We start from the raw sequence: 19,754 nt of genomic DNA, 5'->3' as shown, positions 1-19,754 counted from the left end.
TAGTCTTCATTCCTAGTCCTCGAGGGCTGCGGGCAGGTCATGTTTTCAGGATATTGTTTCTCCAGTGTATGCAGATCTTTTCTTCTATATTCCTTAGGGGCATCCTGAATACCTGACCTGTACCTGCTGGTGGCGCTGCAGGACTGGGAGTGAAGACCCTTCCCTTAAAGTTGTGGAATGAAGCACATTCCCTGGGAGGAGAGGGCAGAGAAGGGGTAATTTGTAACTGAAGGCACCTCTAAATAGTACACACATAGTTTAGCTGTGTGGGTAGGTTTAGGTTTATTACAAATTTGATATAACACTAAATACAAAGAGATCAAAGTGGTTTTCAAGAAAAATGTATGCAAAAGAAAATGGGTAGATATGAATCTCTTATTTTTCCAAAAATACTAGGACTAGGGGGCATGCAATGAAACTAATAAGTAATAAATTTAAAACAAATCGGAGAAAATGTTTCTTCACTTAACGAGTAATTAAACTCTGGAATTCATTGCCAGAGAATGTGGTAAAAGCAGTTAGCTTAGCAGGGTTTTAAAAAGGTTTGGATAATTTCCTAAAAGAAAAGTCCATAAGCCATTATTAAGATGGACTTGGGGGAAAATCCACTGCTTATTTCTAGGACAAGCAGCATAAAATCTGTTTTACAGTTTCCGGAACCTGGCCAGGTACTTGCGACCTGGTTTGGCCACTGTTGGAAACAGGATGCTGGGCAGATGGACCTTCGGTCTGTCCCAGTATGGCAACACTTATGTTATGATTTTATATAAGAAAGACTTACCCACACACATCATAGAAGCACCCCCTCCCCCATGCAAACATCAAGAATCTCATTTTCTCCTCCAGTTATTTCATATTTCACACTTGTTTAATATACTGCCAAATCAAATATCTAAGCGGTTTACATAAAATCAAATTAAAATATGGGTTTCAGGGGAGAACACAAGAGGAAGCGTAAATTTCAAAATTTTAAAATATAAGGGAGAGAGGAGAATTAATTACTTTAAACCACAGAAGGGGGGGGGAGGTCTGTGGCTGTGTATATGTACAACTTTACACTCGCATATCAGATATGCTATAGTGTAGACACCCCGGAAGGTTTGGCTAACATGAGGGACTTAGTGAAGCTTGAGGAATGGTCCAAAATTTGACAGCTAAGATTGAATGCTAAAAAGTGCAGGATTGGCTTTCACCGTTGAGACTGAGCTGGGACAGGCAGCATCGGCACTTGAGTAAGAGTGAGCTAGGCAATTTTAGGAAGTATGCAAATGGGTCCATGTGGGTATATTTCTGGATCTGGGATGAAGTTGGGTTTTGTACGTATCTTGAATGTCCCACGGCTGGACCTGTTTTGGAAGCTTCAAGCTAATGCAGCTGTACCTCCAGTTGCACGGTGAAATCTTAACATTCTGAGTACTTAAGAATAGCCATACTGGGTCAGACCAATGGTCTGTCCAGCCCAGTATCCTGCTTCCTACAGTGGCCGATCCAGGTCACAAGTACCTGGCAGAATCCCAAAGAGTAGCAAGGTTCCCAGCAGTGGCTTCCCCCATGTCCATCTCAATAACAGACTATAGACTTTTCCTCCAGGAACTTGTCTGAACCTTTTTTTTTAAAACCCAGATGCGCTAACCGCCATTACCATATCCTATTTCAAGTTCAGGTTGGCACTAATTTATCACAAGTGAAGATTTTCTGTTTTCCCTTTTGTCCAGGAAGTTGCGTAAATCCACCAGCGGTGACGTAACAGTGGGATGCGGTAAAGAAAAGCCATTGTCGTTCTCCTCCAGCCTTTTCCAGGTGCTGCTTTACCTAAGGTGGGGAGCCTTGGTACTGTTCTGTTAAATTTTAATACTCTGCAGTCATTTCCCCTCCCCCCACCCCCAACACGTGCTTGTTACCCAGTGGGTAGTAATTCTCAGCCTCTGCTCAGCTCTGGCTGAATCAGGGGTGTCCTATATACCACGGGGAGACGGGGGGAGCAGTGAAAGACAGAACCACAGATAATGGTGAATGAAAGCTCTTGACATAGGTCGGAACCAGCCTCTTGGGTTTCAAAGGAATGGCAGGAATCTGTCGGGTGAAATGATTTAATCTTATGAAAGAGAGGAGGAATGTGATTATTTTGCTGTGAGAAGTTTTTTATAAAAGAGGAATTGAATGGCATAAATTAGGGCCTAGGAATGATGCCTTTATAGCCACATAAGGTTTTATTACAGCTTTTAACTTGTGACCAGCTGAGCGAAAAGGCACCCAAAGTGGAGTGAGTATGTGATTTATTTATACCACAAGATAGAGGGATATCAACTGCATGATCCTGCAAAATTTCAGCCTCGGGTATGAATTTCATCTTTAAAAATGACAAATGTTTATCAATAAAGTATGTTTTTTTAGGTACCTTTCAGGCCCTTGCAGTTTTAGGCTGTAGAGCATGAAAAACATCAACGTTGTGAAAAAAATTGCATAGTCCCTGTGGCGAAACTGGAGACTCTCAAGCTCTGTGATTTGTGATGCTGCCTTACGACACTTTTCTTCCCTTCAGTGTATTTCCCTTGATTGGCCAGCAAGGGAGACATGATAGAGGTATATAAAATAATGAGTGGAGTGGAACAGGTGGATGTGAAAGCGTCTGTTCACGCTTTCCAAAAATACTAGGACTAGGGGGCATGCGATGAAACTACAGTGTAGTAAATTTAAAACAAATCGGAGAAAATGTTTCTTCACCCAACGCATAATTAAACTCTGGAATTCGTTGCCGGAGAACGTGGTGAAGGCGGTTAGCTTAGCAGAGTTTAAAACGGGGCTAGACGGTTTCCTAAAGGACAAGTCCATAAACCACTACTAAATGGACTTGGGAAAAATCCACAATTCCAGGAATAACATGTATAGAATGTTTGTACGTTTGGGAAGCTTGCCAGGTGCCCTTGGCCTGGATTGGCCGCTGTCGTGGACAGGATGCTGGGCTCGATGGACCCTTGATCTTTTCCCAGTGTGGTATTACTTATGTACTTATGTCCTCTACTTGGCTCACTTTTATTACATAGAGCAGTGATTTAACCTATTGTGATGTCATAGTGGCTCCTTCCACCAATAAGAGCCAACCTCATTAGTGATGTCACAATGGCTTGATTGTATAGAATGTTTGTACGTTTGGGAAGCTTGCCAGGTGCCCTTGGCCTGGATTGGCCGCTGTCGTGGACAGGATGCTGGGCTCGATGGACCTTTGGTCTTTTCCCAGTATGGCATTACTTATGCACTTATGTTGTCTGTCCGCTGCATTATAGCTAGCAGAGGTCTGTTTTCTTTGTAGCTTACTCTCCCCAAAGGAAAAAAGAAAACCCTTGAGGAGAAAAGTAACCTGCACTGCCTTTGGCCAGACATACTTGGTGCTAATGCTGTGTGCTCTGATAGGCTGATTCACTGCTACTTGAGTTTGAAGGTTTTCCAGCTACAGTTTTCCATAGCGATTGTTGCAAGATTGTGCACACAGCCTTTTTAAAGGTTGTGTTATTGCAATAAGGTATCGTTTGACAGAACATTCTTCACATAAATATTGATACAACCAGAGAATATGTGCTTGGTGTAACAGACTCCTGACACAGGCCAGCTAGGCCGAAACACAGCTGTGTCGAGTCATATCACCTTAATAAATTCAAAGCTTTATCATTGTTTTTGTGTCGTCTGTTTTTTATTTTATTTTTGGTTTCTATTTGTTTTATTTTTTATTTTTTTTTTATTTTTTCCTTGTTGATTTTTATTTTTTTATTATTTTTTTCCCTTTTTGGTGTCATTTTCGCTGTTTTTGGCAATTGTTGTTTTTCTGCGAAGACTGGTTTCTTCTGTGTTGTGGTCACTTATATATACTGCCATCTACCAACATTTGCTTATTTCCGATCTGAGGAAGAAGGGCAACCTTCGAAAGCTAATCGAGAAATGTATTAAGTTATGTCCAATAAAAAAGGTATTTTCTTTTCCATGTTTTATTTTGTTTGATTTCTATTGATAACCTTTAAAAGTGGACTAACGGCTACCACACCTCTCTACTCAGATTCCACTGGAACTTGTTAAAAAAGTACTTTGCTGTGGGTGTGGGGGGCGAAGAAACACCAGCAGGAGTTGGTGATGGGTCCTGGATGCCTCTGGTTGGTTCTGTAGTAATGAAGTTCTTTGAGAGTATGTGGCGTGTCGGCTCGATTCATTATCTACCATGAACCCACTAAGCATATGTTTCATCCCATTGATGCCCCGAAGGGCATTTTACAGTCTTGCATGTAATGAAAACGGGCTTGTTTTCATGGTGAGGGATGAGTTACAGCAGCAAACTCCCTTTTATCTTTGCTTTTCTTTTTTGCCAGCAGGCCAGGTAAGGTAAAATTCAAGGACAGAACTGACGTTAGCAAGAATTGTCTTGGTAGAGGGGATGCAAGCATCCATGAGAATAACCCCAGGGTTAAAGATTGGTTCCAGCGTCCCATGGAGAGAAACCCCAGCTCAGATGGACAAAGGAGTGTGGTAAGGTTACAGCCACCATGTTCAGAGAATGTAATCCTGAGAAGCATCTAATATTTATGATCCAGAGAATGCCAGTACGTGCTTTTTTGAAAACTCTGCTCTTTAGGGGGAGGCCTCGTCTTTCTCCACTTCTGACAGTTTTTCCTGTTCAGAGGCTGCTTTGGCCGAGTCCTTGAGCTGCACACGCGACTGATACTGGAGCCGTCATGTTTCTTACTCAAGCAGAAAAGGGTTTCTGCATGGCTCTTTATCAGTTATGCAGTTCTGTTGTTCACCTTAAAGCAAAGATGTAATTGTGTGAAATGCCAAGTGGTCAAAAAGTGTGAAACGTGTGTTTGAGACTCTCCCAAGAAAAATCGTTGTAAAACCAGAAATAACTAAACTCTTCATTTGGATTTCAGGTAGAACTGTAACTTCATTTCGCATAGACAGGCAGAGAAGCTCACTTGCCTAGGGATCAGTGGCGTAGCTAAGGGTGGGCCTGGGTGGGCACAGGCCCACCGAGTCAGCAGCCCATAAGGCCCCCCAAACTCTTCAGTGGCAGCACCTCACTACTCTCTCTCCCTCTTCACTTGTGACTTGGCATCTGCCCGTCTCTCTACCCCCCTCCCAGTCTACCTCAGAGCTACTGCCGGTGGCATCCTCACCGGCCCTGCAGACTTCTCTCTATCATGTCCCGCCTTCAATGATGTCACTTCTTGTTTTTTTTTGGTGGGAATGTGATAGAGAGAAGCTTGCAGGGCCGGCGCAGGATGCCTATAGGAATTGCGACGGACAACGGCTCTGAGGTAGGACCGGGGGAGGGGGTTCAGAGAGAAACGGGCAAATGGGTCAGTAAAAGAAAACCAAAACACTATATTGTATGTATGTATGTACAGGGGTAGCGTTGGGGGTGAGAAGGGCCCACCCAGGTTAACTCTGGGCCCACCCAAAACGGCAGGCCTGCCTACGCCCCTGCTAGGGATTACAGGAAAATGTAAAGTAGGTGGGTGACACTCTCTCGTTGAACAGCAGGACTTGGAGAGTAGTGGTTAGTGTCCGTTGGTGAAGAGAAGAGTGCAACAAAGGTCAATGCAAGGTCACGATGGGGCTTGTTTTCAAAAGAAAAAAGACATGTCTAAAAATCCACATTTGGATGTCTTTCTCACAAAAAATGTCCAAATCGGTATTTTAAAGATGTTTTTCTATGCTGTTCATCTGCAGTATGTCCAAATCTCAAGGGCGGGATTTGGGTGTTCTTAAGACTTGGCCGTTTTTCAGCCATATTGGAACAAATCAAAACCATCCAGGACTTCTAGTGATAGGAATGGTGGGAGAATTCGGGGAAACCATGAGGAAAGACCTAATGGTTAGAGCAATGGGCTGAGAACCAAAGAAAGACCAGTTCAGTCCCGCTGCCGCCGCTTGTGACCTTGGGCAAGTCACTGAACTGTCCATTGCTTTAAGGTACAAATTTTAGATTGTGAGCCCTCTAGGGACAGGGAAGATAACAAGTGTACGTTAATGTAACTCACCTTGAGTGGAAGATTAGCCTAGTGGTTAATGTGGTGGCCTGAGAATCTGGGCAACTGGGTTTGATTCCCACTGCAGCTCCTTGTGACTTTGGGCAAGTCACTTAACCCTCCATTGCCCCAGGTACAAAATAAATACCTGTATATAATGCGTAAACCGCTTTGATTGCAATCACAGAAAGGCGGTATATCAAGTCTCATCCCCTTTCCCTTACTGGAAAAAAAGTGGGTGAGTCGTTTTACCCCTTACAAAGGGAGAGGGATTAAAATCCATGGAGAGTGGGGGGGGGGGGGGCGGTTTCTGCTGTTTCAACTGTAGGTTTATCAATGCTCCATCATCAGGCAGGTTCCAGGCGCTCAAGAAACGAGAACTCCGATGAGCTGTCGAGCGAAGAGGACGCTGAAGCCAAGAAACAGATGACCTTCCTGTACCGTAGCATGGAAGGAGCTTCAAGTGACAATGGCTGTGTGGTAAAGAACCGAAAACCCATCTTGGCTCCTGGCTCCTTGAGGCCTCAGGTATGGCACCAAGCTAGCTGGATGACTCTTGCAGCTTTCGTGAGTTTGATGTTGCGTTGATACTTCTGGCTTCATTGTTGTCTGTTGTCCGCAGAAGGGGAAGTTGAGAAATGCAAGCTGGACTTGTCCGATCCGTGATTCGGATAGCTTGGTGGACTCTGAGCAAGAGTCTGCAGCCTATAGTCAGGTACAGTATGAAGAAGTGTCACTAACGGGTGTTGCAAGGGGCAGCAGCGGACGATGATCGTGGGGGGGGGGGTGGTGGTCCTGCTCCGGGCCCATTTCAGTCTCTCGGCAGCCCTGTCTGAAGGGACATTGTTTCAAAACCCATTTCCCACACCTTTCTATCTAGTTATAAGCATGCGACTGAGGTGTTATAGCATGCTGATGGCAGGTTTGAGGTAGCTTGTTTACATCGATGGACTTTTTGCATGATTATCCTTGTTTTGTAATTTAGTTGTGATTTTGTTTTTTGGTGATTATTTGTATATATTTTAGATTGCGTGGGGTACGTATCTTTTAAATAGAGGAGCCATTTTGGATGTTTTTTGCTGTGTTAAAATGCTATCTCTCTTACAATCTCAATATACTAGTTAGCAGTAGAAGGAAGCAACTGGTCACAGATCAACCTACAGAGATTCAAGATGAACACTATGGTTGTTAATGCGCCCCCTGCTGGCTAATGTATGCTCCAGATAATAGTACTTAGGTGCTCTACTAGCGCCAGCAAAGTTGCATGCGTATTAGCTGCAGTGGCAATCCTAGCCAGCATGACACCCGGGGCGGATCGCCGATGCGCCCCCCCCCCCCCCCCGGCGAAATGACACCCCCCCCCCGGGTGCACACCGCTGGGGGGGGGGGGTGCCGCGGCGCGCGCCTGTCAGCTGAGTTTGCTAACTTTGCTGCAGCTCCCTCTGCCCCGGAACAGGAAGTAACCTGTTCCGGGGCAGAGGGAGCTGCAGCGAAGTTAGCGAACTCAGCTGACAGGCGCGTGCCGCGGCACCCTCCAGCGGCGTGCACCCGGGGCGGACCGCCCCCACCGCCCCCCCTTGGTACGCCACTGATTAGCTGGGCACTGTATTACCAAGATGAATATAAAACGGCTACAGTTGATACAGAACACAGCAGTTCGTATCATTTGTAGGGCTTTGAAACATGACGGAATTACACCTCTTTTATATCAGCTTCACTGGCTTCCAGTTGAAGCTAGAATAAAATTTAAAATTTTTTACCCTGACACACAAAGCGTTATATTCATTAAGTTCGTCATATTTAGCTAACCTTATCCTGTTATATTCACCCAGGCGAACGCTTCAATCACTTACAGACAATAGATTAGTTCTACTGTTTTCTGTCTAGATCACCGTATCAGGCAGACTAGCTAGCCCATTTTGGTCTTTTTCTGCCATCATCTACTTTGTTTTGAACTGGAAGAAGCCAAAAAATGCTGTGTGGAAGTTGGTCTGGTAAAAGAATTCATTACAGCCTTGTAAATTAGAACTGGTGGGAGGCGGGGCTGGTGGTTGGGAGGCGGGGATAGTGCTGGGCAGACTTATACGGTCTGTGCCAGAGCCGGTGGTGGGAGGTGGGGCTGGTGGTTGGGAGGCGGGGATAGTGCTGGGCAGACTTATACGGTCTGTGCCAGAGCCGGTGGTTGGGAGGCGGGGATAGTGCGGGGCAGACTTATACGGTCTGTGCCAGAACCGGTGGTGGAGGCAGGGCTGGTGGTTGAGAGGCGGAGATAGTGCTGGGCAGACTTATATGGTCTGTGCCAGAGCCGGTGGTGGGAGGCGGGGCTGGTGCTGGGCAGACTTATACGGTCTGTGCCAGAGCCGGTGGTGGGAGGCGGGGCTGGTGGTTGGGAGGCGGGGATAGTGCTGGGCAGACTTATACGGTCTGTGCCAGAGCCGGTGGTTGGGAGGCGGGGATAGTGCGGGGCAGACTTATACGGTCTGTGCCAGAACCGGTGGTGGGAGGCAGGGCTGGTGGTTGAGAGGCGGAGATAGTGCTGGGCAGACTTATATGGTCTGTGCCAGAGCCGGTGGTGGGAGGCGGGGCTGGTGCTGGGCAGACTTATACGGTCTGTGCCAGAGCCGGTGGTGGGAGGCGGGGCTGGTGGTTGGGAGGTGGGGATAGTGCTGGACAGACTTATACGGTCTGTGCCCTGAAAAGGACAGGTACAAATCAAGGTAAGGTATACACAAAAAGTAGCACACATGAGTTTATTTTGTTGGGCAGACTGGATGGACCATGCAGGTCTTTTTCTGCCGTCATCTACTATGTTATCCCATCATTACAGAAGGCTAGATGGGAATCTACTAGAAGCTCAGCTTTCTTTTTTTATATAGCCCCTTCTCTTTGGGAACTGCCTTGCCAAAAACCTTAGACTGGAGCAGTCTTAAAATCAATTTCGTAAATTTTTGAAAACATATTTGTTTCAAAACACGTTCGAAAATAATCTGTGATGAAAAGCAGTATTTAGGCAGAAGTAATTACGTAGTGAAGAAATAGTCGAGCATAATGTATTTGTCGTGAATGGCTGTTTAGGGTGTAGTGGTATTGATCATCTTGTAGAACGTCTTGTTTTGAGTTTGCCGTGCTTTCCTATCAATTTGATGGAATTCTTTTATGTTTTTTTTTGTTTTTATAGTATGATTTTTTTTATACTGATATTGTAAACCGTTCTGTTTTGTGCACACAATTTGTAACGGTATAGTCAATGAATAAACGATATTGTGGGAATATCCCATTCATTTTCATGCTAATTTGTAAAGGATTGCAAATATTCACACCCCCTCATTTCTGGTCTTCATTTGTTCATAGTAATAACACACTGGGTGTGAGGCCGTTCCTAGCCGGAATAACCCAAGTGCGGTTCACTTTGTTAACCAGAAGACAGGATTAGCAAATGCTTTACTCTGTAAAAACCAGGATACCCAACTACACCTGAATTGTCACAGCATAGTTTGTACTGCAGCGAGAGACGGATGGGAAGCGGTTGTCTGGCTTTGTAAGTGGAAGGAGACTTTGTGTGGGAAGGAAACTCTTAAAAGATTACTAGTGCAGATGTTGCTCTGTCTCTAGACCTTGGGTTCCCAGCTGGCTTCACGATGTGTGGACAGTTTAATTAGGTCCTGGATCTTCTGTATTGTATCTATGAACTTGGCGCTAGAAGTCTAGGCCTGCAGTGAGGTAAAAAAAACCAAGACTAGATTTGCCTGTCTTAAGTGACCTGGGGCTGATTTTTTTTTAAACGCATAACAATGTCCTTGAGTTGGCAGCTGGGCAGATTTGAACTGGGCCTGGCTGGGCAGCCACATACACTAGTGCTGTGAGGATTACAGGAAGATTTATTAAACCTCTGTACACACCTTACTTAATTTCTGCTTCCACAAACATTGTCTCCATTTCCCAGTTCTGGTTCCTTTTGCCCACCTTGTAAGCCCTGTTTCTCCCTCCTTCCTTGTTCTCCTAAAGGGCTCCAGGTCCGGCATCAGCGGCAGCTCCCGGAGCTGCAACATGTCTGGCAGGGACTCCGAGAGCACGCGACACGGCTCGGAGACGGAGGACATGCTCTGGGAAGATTTGCTTCATGGGCCAGAATGTCGATCGTCTGGAACAAGTGACAGCAGGGACTCTGATGTGCAAAGCCTCCTCCCAGGAGGCAAGAAAGATGTGAAGGAGGATGTATTCCAGCAGGTAGGGGAAGGTCAGGTGGGGCACTGAGGGTTGTTTTGGGGTTTTTAAAAATGTTTTTTTTTAATTAGGATTTATTTACCGCCTTTTTGAAAGAATTCACTCCAGGTGGTGTACAGTAAGAATAAACCAAACATGAGCAATAGACAATTACAGCACTGAAAATATTCAAACAACAATACAAAGAGGCTCATTTTCAAAGCACTTAGCCTCCCAAAGTTCCATAGAAACCTATGGAACTTAGCCTCCCAAAGTGCTTTGAAAATATGCCTCAAAGTATGGCATAGTATATATAGTATAGTCAACACAGTAGATAATAGAACATTTTAATAGACAGCTTAGGTTATAAGCAAAGATGAAATATATAGATGGGTTATAGAGTAAGAGGAGTTAGAAAATAAGGTGACTAATTTAATGAAAGGTGCACATGAGCTCAGAGAGATGGTTAAATATTATCTCGGCTAGGGTAGAAGTGGATAAACATGTCCAGCTGTAGTATGTATGCGCACTAACCTTTTGGCATGTGCTAATGCTAGAGACACCCATATATTTCTGTGGGGGTGTCTAGCGTTAGCATGTGCTAATTTTTAACACACACTAAAAAGTTAGTGCACCTACAGTGAGGCTTAGTAAACGGGGCCCTTAAATTGTTTCAGGTTATTTAAATGGGAAAAAAAAAGAATATAATCCTAGATCATCTACATAATTTGTGTTTAATAATATCAGGGTTGGTACCTTTACAATTTACTAACCTGATTAAGGTTCCTCATACTGGAAGACACGCAGTGTTCAGAAGGAATGGATCCTCAGGAGCTTAACCGAGATTGGATAGCAGAGCCGGTAGTGGGAGGCGGGGCTGGAGGTTGGGAGGCGGGGATAGTGCTGGGCAGACTTATATGGTCTGTGCCAGAGCCGGTGGTGGGAGGCGGGGCTGGTGGTTGGGAGGCGGGGATAGTGCTGGGCAGACTTATACGGTCTGTGCCAGAGCCGGAAGTGGGAGGCGGGACTAGTGGTTGGGAGGTGGGGATTGTGCTGGGCAAACTTATATGGTCTGTGCCAGAGCCGGTAGTGGGAGGCGGGACTGGTGGTTGGGAGGTGGGGATTGTGCTGGGCAAACTTATATGGTCTGTGCCAGAGCTGGTGGTTGGGAGGCCGGGGATAGTGCTGGGCAGACTTATACGGTCTGTGCCCTGAAGAGGACAGGTACAAATCAAAGTAGGGTATACACAAAAAGTAGCACATATGAGTTTATCTTGTTGGGCAGACTGGATGGACCATGCAGGTCTTTTTCTGCCGTCATCTACTATGTTACTATGTGCAGCCCGTGTTGCTCCTTGTGTGTGTTTGTGAGACTAACAAGTTAGTTACTTCTTCCATTCAAGGCTTGGTTGAAGAGCCAAGCTTTCACCTGCTTCTGAAGTAGAGATAGTCTTGTGTCAGTGGCGTTTCTAGGGGGAGGGGGGGGGCGGGGCGGTGGATGCGGTCTGCACCGGGTGCACGCCGCTTGAGAGGGGGGGGGGGGGGGGGTGTGCCGCGCGCGCCTGTCTGCTACGTTCATTCTGTGCTCCCTCTGCCCTGTAACAGTTTATTTCCTGTTCCGGGGCAGAGGGAGCATGGAAACGAACAAAGAGGACAGGCGCGTGGCACCCCCCCCCCCCCCAGCAGCGTGCACCGGGGGGGGGTGTCCTTTCGCCGGGGGGGGGAGGGTAGCGCTGCACCCGGGGGCGGGGCGCATCGGCGATCCGCCCCGGGTGTCAGCCCCCCTAGGAACGCCACTGTCTTTTAAGTGCAGCCTTTCAGAGAGTGCATTCCAGAGTGTGGGGGCTACTATGGAGAAGGCTGGCTTGCAGGTATCACATCGTGTAATGTCCTTTGGAGAAGGTGTGGTTATGGATACTCCTTGGAAAGACCTTAGTGACCTTGAATGTATGTGTGTGTGTGTGTGTGAGAGAGAGAGAGAGGGACTAAGAAGTTAGTTACTTCTTCCATTAAAGGCCTGGTTGACGATCAAAGCTTTCACCTGCTTCCTGAAGTAGAGATAGTCTTGTATTAAGCGGAGTAAATGGAGTTCATTCCAGAGTGTGGGGGCAACTCCAGAGAAGGCTCGCTTGTGGGTATCGCATCGTGTAATGTCTTTTGGAGAAGGTGTGGTTACGGATACTCCTTGGAAAGACCTTAGTGACCTTGAAGGTGTGTGTGTGTGTGTGAGAGAGAGAGAGAGGGACTAAGAAGTTAGTTACTTCTTCCATTAAAGGCCTGGTTGACGATCAAAGCTTTCACCTGCTTCCTGAAGTAGAGATAGTCTTGTATTAAGCGGAGTAAATGGAGTTCATTCCAGAGTGTGGGGGCAACTCCAGAGAAGGCTCGCTTGTGGGTATCGCATCGTGTAATGTCCTTTGGAGAAGGTGTGGTTATGGATACTCCTTGGAAAGACCTTAGTGACCTTGAATGTATGTGTGTGTGTGTGAGAGAGAGAGAGAGGGACTAAGAAGTTAGTTACTTCTTCCATTAAAGGCCTGGTTGACGATCAAAGCTTTCACCTGCTTCCTGAAGTAGAGATAGTCTTGTATTAAGCGGAGTAAATGGAGTTCCTTCCAGAGTGTGGGGGCAACTCCAGAGAAGGCTCGCTTGTGGGTATCGCATCGTGTAATGTCTTTTGGAGAAGGTGTGGTTACGGATACTCCTTGGAAAGACCTTAGTGACCTTGAAGGTGTGTGTGAGACAGACAGAGAGAGAGAGAGGGACTAAGAAGTTAGTTACTTCTTCCATTAAAGGCCTGGTTGACGATCCAAGCTTTCACCTGCTTCCTGAAGTAGAGATAGTCTTGTCTCCTAAAATCTGCTTGTATACTACTTTTCTCATCATGCTGACCAAGATCATGCAATACAAAATGTTTATATTACTAACACTCCCCCACTACTCATGATGTATCGTAAGCCACTTTGAGCCTGCAAAGAGGTGGGATAAGGTGGGATACAAATGCAACAAATAAATAAATAAATATTGCTTATGTTTGATTTATTCTTGTTGTACAGAGCCTTGAGCGACTTCCTTCAAAAAGGCGGTAAATAAATCCCAATAAATAAATAATTTAAAAATAGACCTAGCTTCTATTGGGAGCTAATGAAGGCTAATGGGTATTAGAGTAACGTTTTCAAACTTTGGGCTGTAATATTTTGTACGTTTGCAGTTTTGTATTTACACAAGATCTCCTGATCGGACTTGAGACAATCTTGAGAATTTTGCTATAAAACACGTTTGGAAATGTTTCATGTTTTGGGTTAGATTAAGTCTCTTTTCACAGAACCATCTATTTTGGCTTCAACACACAAGTCCGGCCTCTGAGAGAGTGAGTGCCATTATCTGGGAAGGGAATGAATGCAAGAAAGCCGATATGTCTGTCCTGGAGCTGAGCGGGATCATTATGAAGAGGGTAAGGGAACGGGGATAGCGAGCAGACGTCGTCATGCTGGTTTGTGTGGGAGGAACTGATGGTCTCCACTTGTTTCTTACTGAGCGGGTGATCCCCTGTAATCTCACATCACTCATACCCTTACTCACAGAAATATGCATACCATATGTCTTTATGCCTTATTATCGCCCTTTAAGCTCTCATTGTCCCCTTCCAATGTTTCAATGTTTGTGTTCCATTGTTACATTCCTTAACGACACCTCGATTGTCTCGCATAACTCTGCACAATGTAATCCATAACCAATTTGTAACAAACTGTATTTCCATCACTCATCTCATATTGTAAGCCACACTGAGCCCGCAAAAAGGTGGGAAAATGTGGGATACAAATGCAATAAATAAATAAATAAAATCCCCTCGCAGCTAGGCAGTGGTTGGCATATTTTTATCATGGTGGTGATGATTATTAGAATTTCAAAAATGTATTCAAATTCCTCACAAAAATAAGGGCAATGGAATCATCTGTAAACATTGAAAACAACGATTGGCATCGTTTATTGGCGGTTCCAAGACTGATGAATACCAGCAGCATCTCCTCCTCACACTCCTCAGGCTAGAGAATGACACGGGGACAAAGCTTGTCCCCATCCCCGGGGGCTCTGTCTTCATCTGCAGAAGCCTCAAACACTTATTATTTTATATTTAAATCTTTTTATTATAATATAAAAAGGAACAATATACTGTGCAACTATTGTGTATAAATCACAATAGAAAACAATAAAACAACAAGCAACTATAATAACCCACCACCACCACCTTCCAACCCCAACAATAGCTGACTTCTACTACCCCAAGGAATCTTAATCCCAGTGGCGTTCCTAGGGGTGGGCGGTGGGTGCGGTCCGCCCTGGGTGCACGCCGCTGGGGGGGGGGGGTGCCACGTGCCTATCGGTGCCGCTCGTTCCGTGCTCCTTCTGCCCCGGAACAGGTTACTTCCTGTTCCAGGGCACAGGGAGCATGGAACGAGCGAAGCCGACAGGCACGCAGCACCCCCCCCCCCCCCCCAGCAGGTAAAAATGCAACCGGGGGGGGAGTGTCGTTTCGCCGGGGGGGGGGGGGCGCATCGGCGATCCGCCCCGGGTGTCAGCCGTCCTAGGAACGCCACGGCCTAATCCACCTTGTTAAAATGTCCAGAGGTACAAAATACAACCCATTCTATATGTACTAGTGGGGGTGAAACACTGTTATGATTTTTTAATCTGTGGATGACTAAGTCATCAACAATCTCAGGACTCAGTCTAGCTCTCCTGTCTTCCACAGTCCCTCCTGCAATAGAAGATGTCTTCTTAGAAGATGTGCTGGTAGCAGGAATGTACAGGATCCCCCATGCAAATTTTGCTAGTTGTGGCCAGCATGTTTGCTTGTTTTTCCAAAAAATCAAAATATCATTGCATCACTCAAACATTAATAACAATCCAGTTCATTAACAAGCTTCAAAGTAGAAAATGACACGGGGACAAAGTTTGTCCCTGTCCCCACGGGTTCTGTCCCCATCCCCACAGTTACTGCAGGTCACCGTCACCATCCCCATGTCATTCTCTAGTTCACACATGTCAGGGCGGTGCATGGGGGAGACCTGCCCACCCCCTCCTCTCCTCCCCCCACTCATCATTTATTCCATCTGTCACTGCTCACCAAATTTTTTTTTTTTTTTGACTGGGTCTGCAGGTTAACACCTTTGAACATGGCTCAGGATATCAGATGCTGGGAAATGTAGTCACCCTGGCCCTGGGAATCTGTCCCTTCCTTTATCAGCTTGTGCAGAAGGATCTCGAGATGCTGTCGACCGTTTCTGTTGATGACCTGCTGCTGATTTACTGTGGGGCTCCACCGAATCCTCTCCTTATCGCTCTATCGACCATCAACTTGGTAGAACGTGTCTGTCTGTCCTGGATGTTTTTCTTCATGATGTGCGTAGCTGAGAGAACATACAAGCAGGTGGGAGCCTTGTTCATGCGTCCTTCTAGGTCGTGTACTAGAGGGCAATCAAAACTTGTTTTAATTTCAGCAGAAGCTGAATCTGTGGCTGAACTTCGCTGTGCGTTTTGGCCAAAAATGAAAACAGTACAGCAGGCCGCCCCCTCCTCCCAGGCCTCTCTTACAAACCCCGATGGTCTAGTGTACTAGTTGGGGCAGGAACAATCCCCCCCCCCCCCCGTCGCTCTTGCCTATTCTGGCTCTGTATTCAAAATGGCTGCTGTGACTTCCTGCAGCAGTCGTGCAAATCTTAGAACATTCCTGCCACTACATCACCAGGATTTGAAAGGTACGCCTTGGAGGCTGGGGCCTACAATTGGGAGCCTGCTTTTTTTCAAATTGTGGGGGGGGGTGGTCAGGATTGGGGCCTCCTTTTGTTTGAATGGGAGTGGGGCTAGTTATTGTTTGTGGGAAGGGGGAGTTTTGGTTTCAGTCAAACATGCACTGGCATTTTTGACCAAAAACAAAACAAGGCCAAATATGAATCCTGACCCGGCTTAAGTACCAAAACCAAAATTCAGTCAGCTTATATTGCATATCCTCTTGAATTTAATGTATTTTTACAATGTAATTTTATTTACTGAGCTTTTGTGCTGAGTTTTGGGTGATTTTTTTTTCTCCTGGGCCAAAGAATCATGTCATCAATACATACCTTCACGATGATGTACAGAAACTTTTTTTTTTTTTTTCAGACTGCAAATAATTTTGCAAGAATTCCAATTGTTGCCATATAATTTAATGTTAGACTTTGTGGTAGTGACTCATCTCTTGAAAACTCCTGCAATATAAAATGGCAGATGAAATTTAATGTAGACAAATGCAAAATGATGCACATTGGGAAGAATAATCCGAATCATAGTTACCTGATGCCACCACTCAAGAAAAGATCTAGGTGTCATTGTAGACGATACGCTGAAATCTTCTGCCCAGTGTGTGGGGGCAGCCAAAATAAAAAGCAAACAGGATGCTAGGAATTATTAGGAAAGGGATGGAAAATAAGACCAAGAATATTATAATGCCTCTGTATTGCTCCCTGGTGCGCCCTCATCTTGAGTATTCAGTTCTGGTTGCCATATCTCAAAAAAGATATAGCGGAATTAGAAAAGGTTCATTTGAAGAACGACCAAAACGATTAAGGGGGTGGGACTTCTCCCGTATGAGGAAAGGCTAAAGAAGTGAGGGTTCTTCAGCTTGGAAAAGAGATGACTGGGGGAGGGGGTGGGGGTATGATTGAGGTCTTTAAAATCTGGTGTAGAACAAGTGAAGTACAAAGACTAGGGGACACTCAATGAAGTTACCTGGAAATACTCTTGAAACAAATAGGGGGAAATATTTTTTTTTACTCAAAGAATAGTTAAGCTCTGGAACGCCTTGCCGGAGGATCTGGTAACAGTGGTTAGCCTATCTGGGTTTAAAAAAAAGGTTTGGACAAGTTCCTGGAGGAAAAGTCCCTAGTCTTGTAATCGAGATACATGGGGAAAGCCACTGCTTGTCCCAGGATTGGTAGCATGGAATGTTGCTACTAATTGGGTTTCTGTCAGGCACTTGGGACCTGGATTGGCTGCTGTTGGAAGCAGGATATTGGGCAAGATGGCCCATCAGTCTGATCCAGTATGGCTATTCTTATGTTCTTAAAATAAACCATCAGCTCAGGAAGAACAAGGAGCAAAAGTGGCTTAAAGGCCTTTTTTTTTTTTTGAGACATCACTAATCCTGTTAAAATGTCGCCCCCTGTGGTTGGATTGTATACTAGCATGTTATAAAACAAAATGGAGTTTGGTTTAGTATTAACGTTGCTGTTACCTCCCCAACCCCTCCATGAAAGAGAAGTGTGCATTTGGCTGGCCTACTTTGGCCTCTGCTGGGTTTAGGGCTCTATAGTGACCCTTTCTCTAGGGCCAGGGTGGTAGAATCAAATAAATTATTGTGAAAACACTACCTCAGTTTTTTTTTATTTCAGCAGTCCCTTAGCAGCTGAAGCTGAATTGACCTTCACCCCAGCTGCAGTGTCATAAAGCCCAGGGCCCTTCCCCTTTCCCCTCTTCCTCTTTCCCAACTACAATTTCTCTGCCAGGGGTTACAGTAGAAAGATTGTGACACGCCATGAAGTTACATAGTGGCACACGTAAGACAAATGAGTGAAAAAATATTTTCCTCTAACTTATAGTTAAGCTCCGGAGCTCATTGCTGGATGATAATGGTGAAAAAACAATGAATGTAGCTGGGTTTAACCAAGGGTTGCACAAATTCCTGGAGGAAAAATCCATAAGGTATGGCAAAGGAGCAGAGGATGACGGTGACTTCCAAGCCGGGAGTAGTTTAGTAAGGAATCCTTCACTGAAGGTCCAGGGAAATGACCTGACACTGGGCCATGTTTCGGCGGTCGCAGCCGCCTGCCTCGGGGGTTACAGACAATATGGAGACTGGTGCCAAATGCTAGATGTTCCTTACAATGTCAACTGAGCCAGAGCCACGGGAGGACTGATCTTTCGGGCAACCGGGCAGTGCCTGAGGACCCTGAGACTCTGCCCGGTTGCTCTCAGCCGCACACTGCAGCCCTCACGGGGCCCTGGTAGTCTAGTGGCCACTACTGCTATTCTCCCTGGTTGCACTGCTGTGTTTACAAAATGGTTGTCTCAGCAACCATTTTATAAACACAGCGCCACAGTGGGGTGGTCAGGAAAGAGGGGATTTATTTCCTGCCCCCGAAGAAGCCACAGCCACTAGACCACTAGGGCCATTCAAGGTGGGGGGGGGGGGGGGGGGAGACAGTGGCAACACGGTGGGAGGGAGGCAGCACGGCAGGGGTGGGGGCACTGGTGGCGGCAGCAGCAGCATGACAGGGGGAGGGGTGGCAGCAGAATAGTCTCTGTGCCTATAGCCGCCAAGAGGTGGGGGCAGGGGGGACAAAATTCCCCGGCTTGGGCCTCCAAGGGGGGCCGGCGCCGCAGTCCCACCCGCCCTCCGTTGTCGACCGTCTGCCACTGGGCCGGTCCCCCTGCATTGAAATCACAGCGCCTCTCATCGTACGTGCAGGACGTCAGACTCAGAGAACAGAATGAAGCTCTCTGCGTCTGACGTCCTGCACGTACAACGTGCAGGACGTCAGCATGCAACAGAACAAAGACTTTTTTGCACTGACTGCAGGACGAAGAGGACGTTGGCTGGCGGGGATTGGGGTCCCCCGCTAGCAAAAGTGAAGATAGGTGGCGGCGGTGGCGGGTTCACGGGGGGGGGGGGGTCGACAGGGTCGTCGGGAGGGGGGTCCAGGACGAAATCTATGTGGGCCCAGGCCCCCTCAGGCCCCACATAGCTACGCCACTGGTTTGTGACCCCTGAGGCTGGCGGCTGCGACCAACCAAACATGGCCCCGTGTCAGGTCATTTCCCTTGTGCTTCAGTAAAGGATTTCCTTACTAACTTTGTCATCCTCTGCTCCTTCCAATACCTGCTGGATTGCCGTAGAGGGAGTTTCCTGTTCCTGCTTTGCACCTGGAAAAAATCCATAAACCATGTATTAACGTAGACCTGGGGAAAGCCCCTGCTTATCCTTGGCGGTAAGGAGCATGGAATCGGCTACATTTTGGGACTCTGCTAGATACTTGTGACCTGGATTGGCTACTGTTAGAAACAGGATACTGGGCTGGATGGACCTTTGGTCTGATCCAGTAGGGCAACCACATAACTTGCTGCAGAACCCAGTCTGGTTATGAGATGCCATTGAATGAAAGCTGAGGTTTTCCCCCACTCCACACCCAAGAAGCTGTGGAGCAGGGACTGTCTCTTCATGTTCAAGTGTACAGCGCTGCATACATCTAGTAGCGCTATAGAAATAAGTAGTAGCAGTAGTAGTCTTTGGGATTCCGGAATCTTGCTACTCTTTGTTCTTATCCCTTATTTGTTCTATTTGTCTGTCTTGATTAGATTGTAAGCTCTGTGGAGCAGGGACTGTCTCTTCATGTTCAAGTGTACAGCGCTGCGTACGTCTAGTAGCGCTATAGAAATAAGTAGTAGTAGTCTTTGGGATTCCGGAATCTTGCTACTCTTTGTCCTTATCCTTGTTTGTCC

At 46.3% G+C, this 19,754-nt stretch overlaps 1 protein-coding gene across 5 annotated transcripts in view; it reads left to right on the top strand.

Moving 5' to 3' along the window:
* PHTF1 (putative homeodomain transcription factor 1) overlaps window positions 1-19,754 on the top strand; it is a 40,740-nt gene that overhangs the window by 8,879 nt on the left and 12,107 nt on the right. For 4 of the 5 annotated variants that reach the window (XM_030220820.1, XM_030220823.1, XM_030220819.1 and 1 more), the window contains 7 exons: window positions 1,716-1,817; window positions 4,356-4,512; window positions 6,366-6,542; window positions 6,637-6,729; window positions 10,020-10,241; window positions 13,543-13,671; window positions 15,379-15,648. In XM_030220820.1, coding sequence (XP_030076680.1) covers window positions 1,716-1,817; window positions 4,356-4,512; window positions 6,366-6,542; window positions 6,637-6,729; window positions 10,020-10,241; window positions 13,543-13,671; window positions 15,379-15,648 — 1,150 coding nt within the window. The remainder of the gene's footprint in view (window positions 1-1,715; window positions 1,818-4,355; window positions 4,513-6,365; window positions 6,543-6,636; window positions 6,730-10,019; window positions 10,242-13,542; window positions 13,672-15,378; window positions 15,649-19,754) is intronic. The other variant, XM_030220822.1, reaches the window with a different exon arrangement.

Source organism: Microcaecilia unicolor, chromosome 12 (assembly GCF_901765095.1).
Source record: "Microcaecilia unicolor chromosome 12, aMicUni1.1, whole genome shotgun sequence".
Lineage (NCBI taxonomy): Eukaryota > Metazoa > Chordata > Amphibia > Gymnophiona > Siphonopidae > Microcaecilia > Microcaecilia unicolor.
The sequence above is the reverse complement of the archived record's forward strand: the minus strand, read 5'-3'. Positions and strand labels throughout refer to the sequence as shown.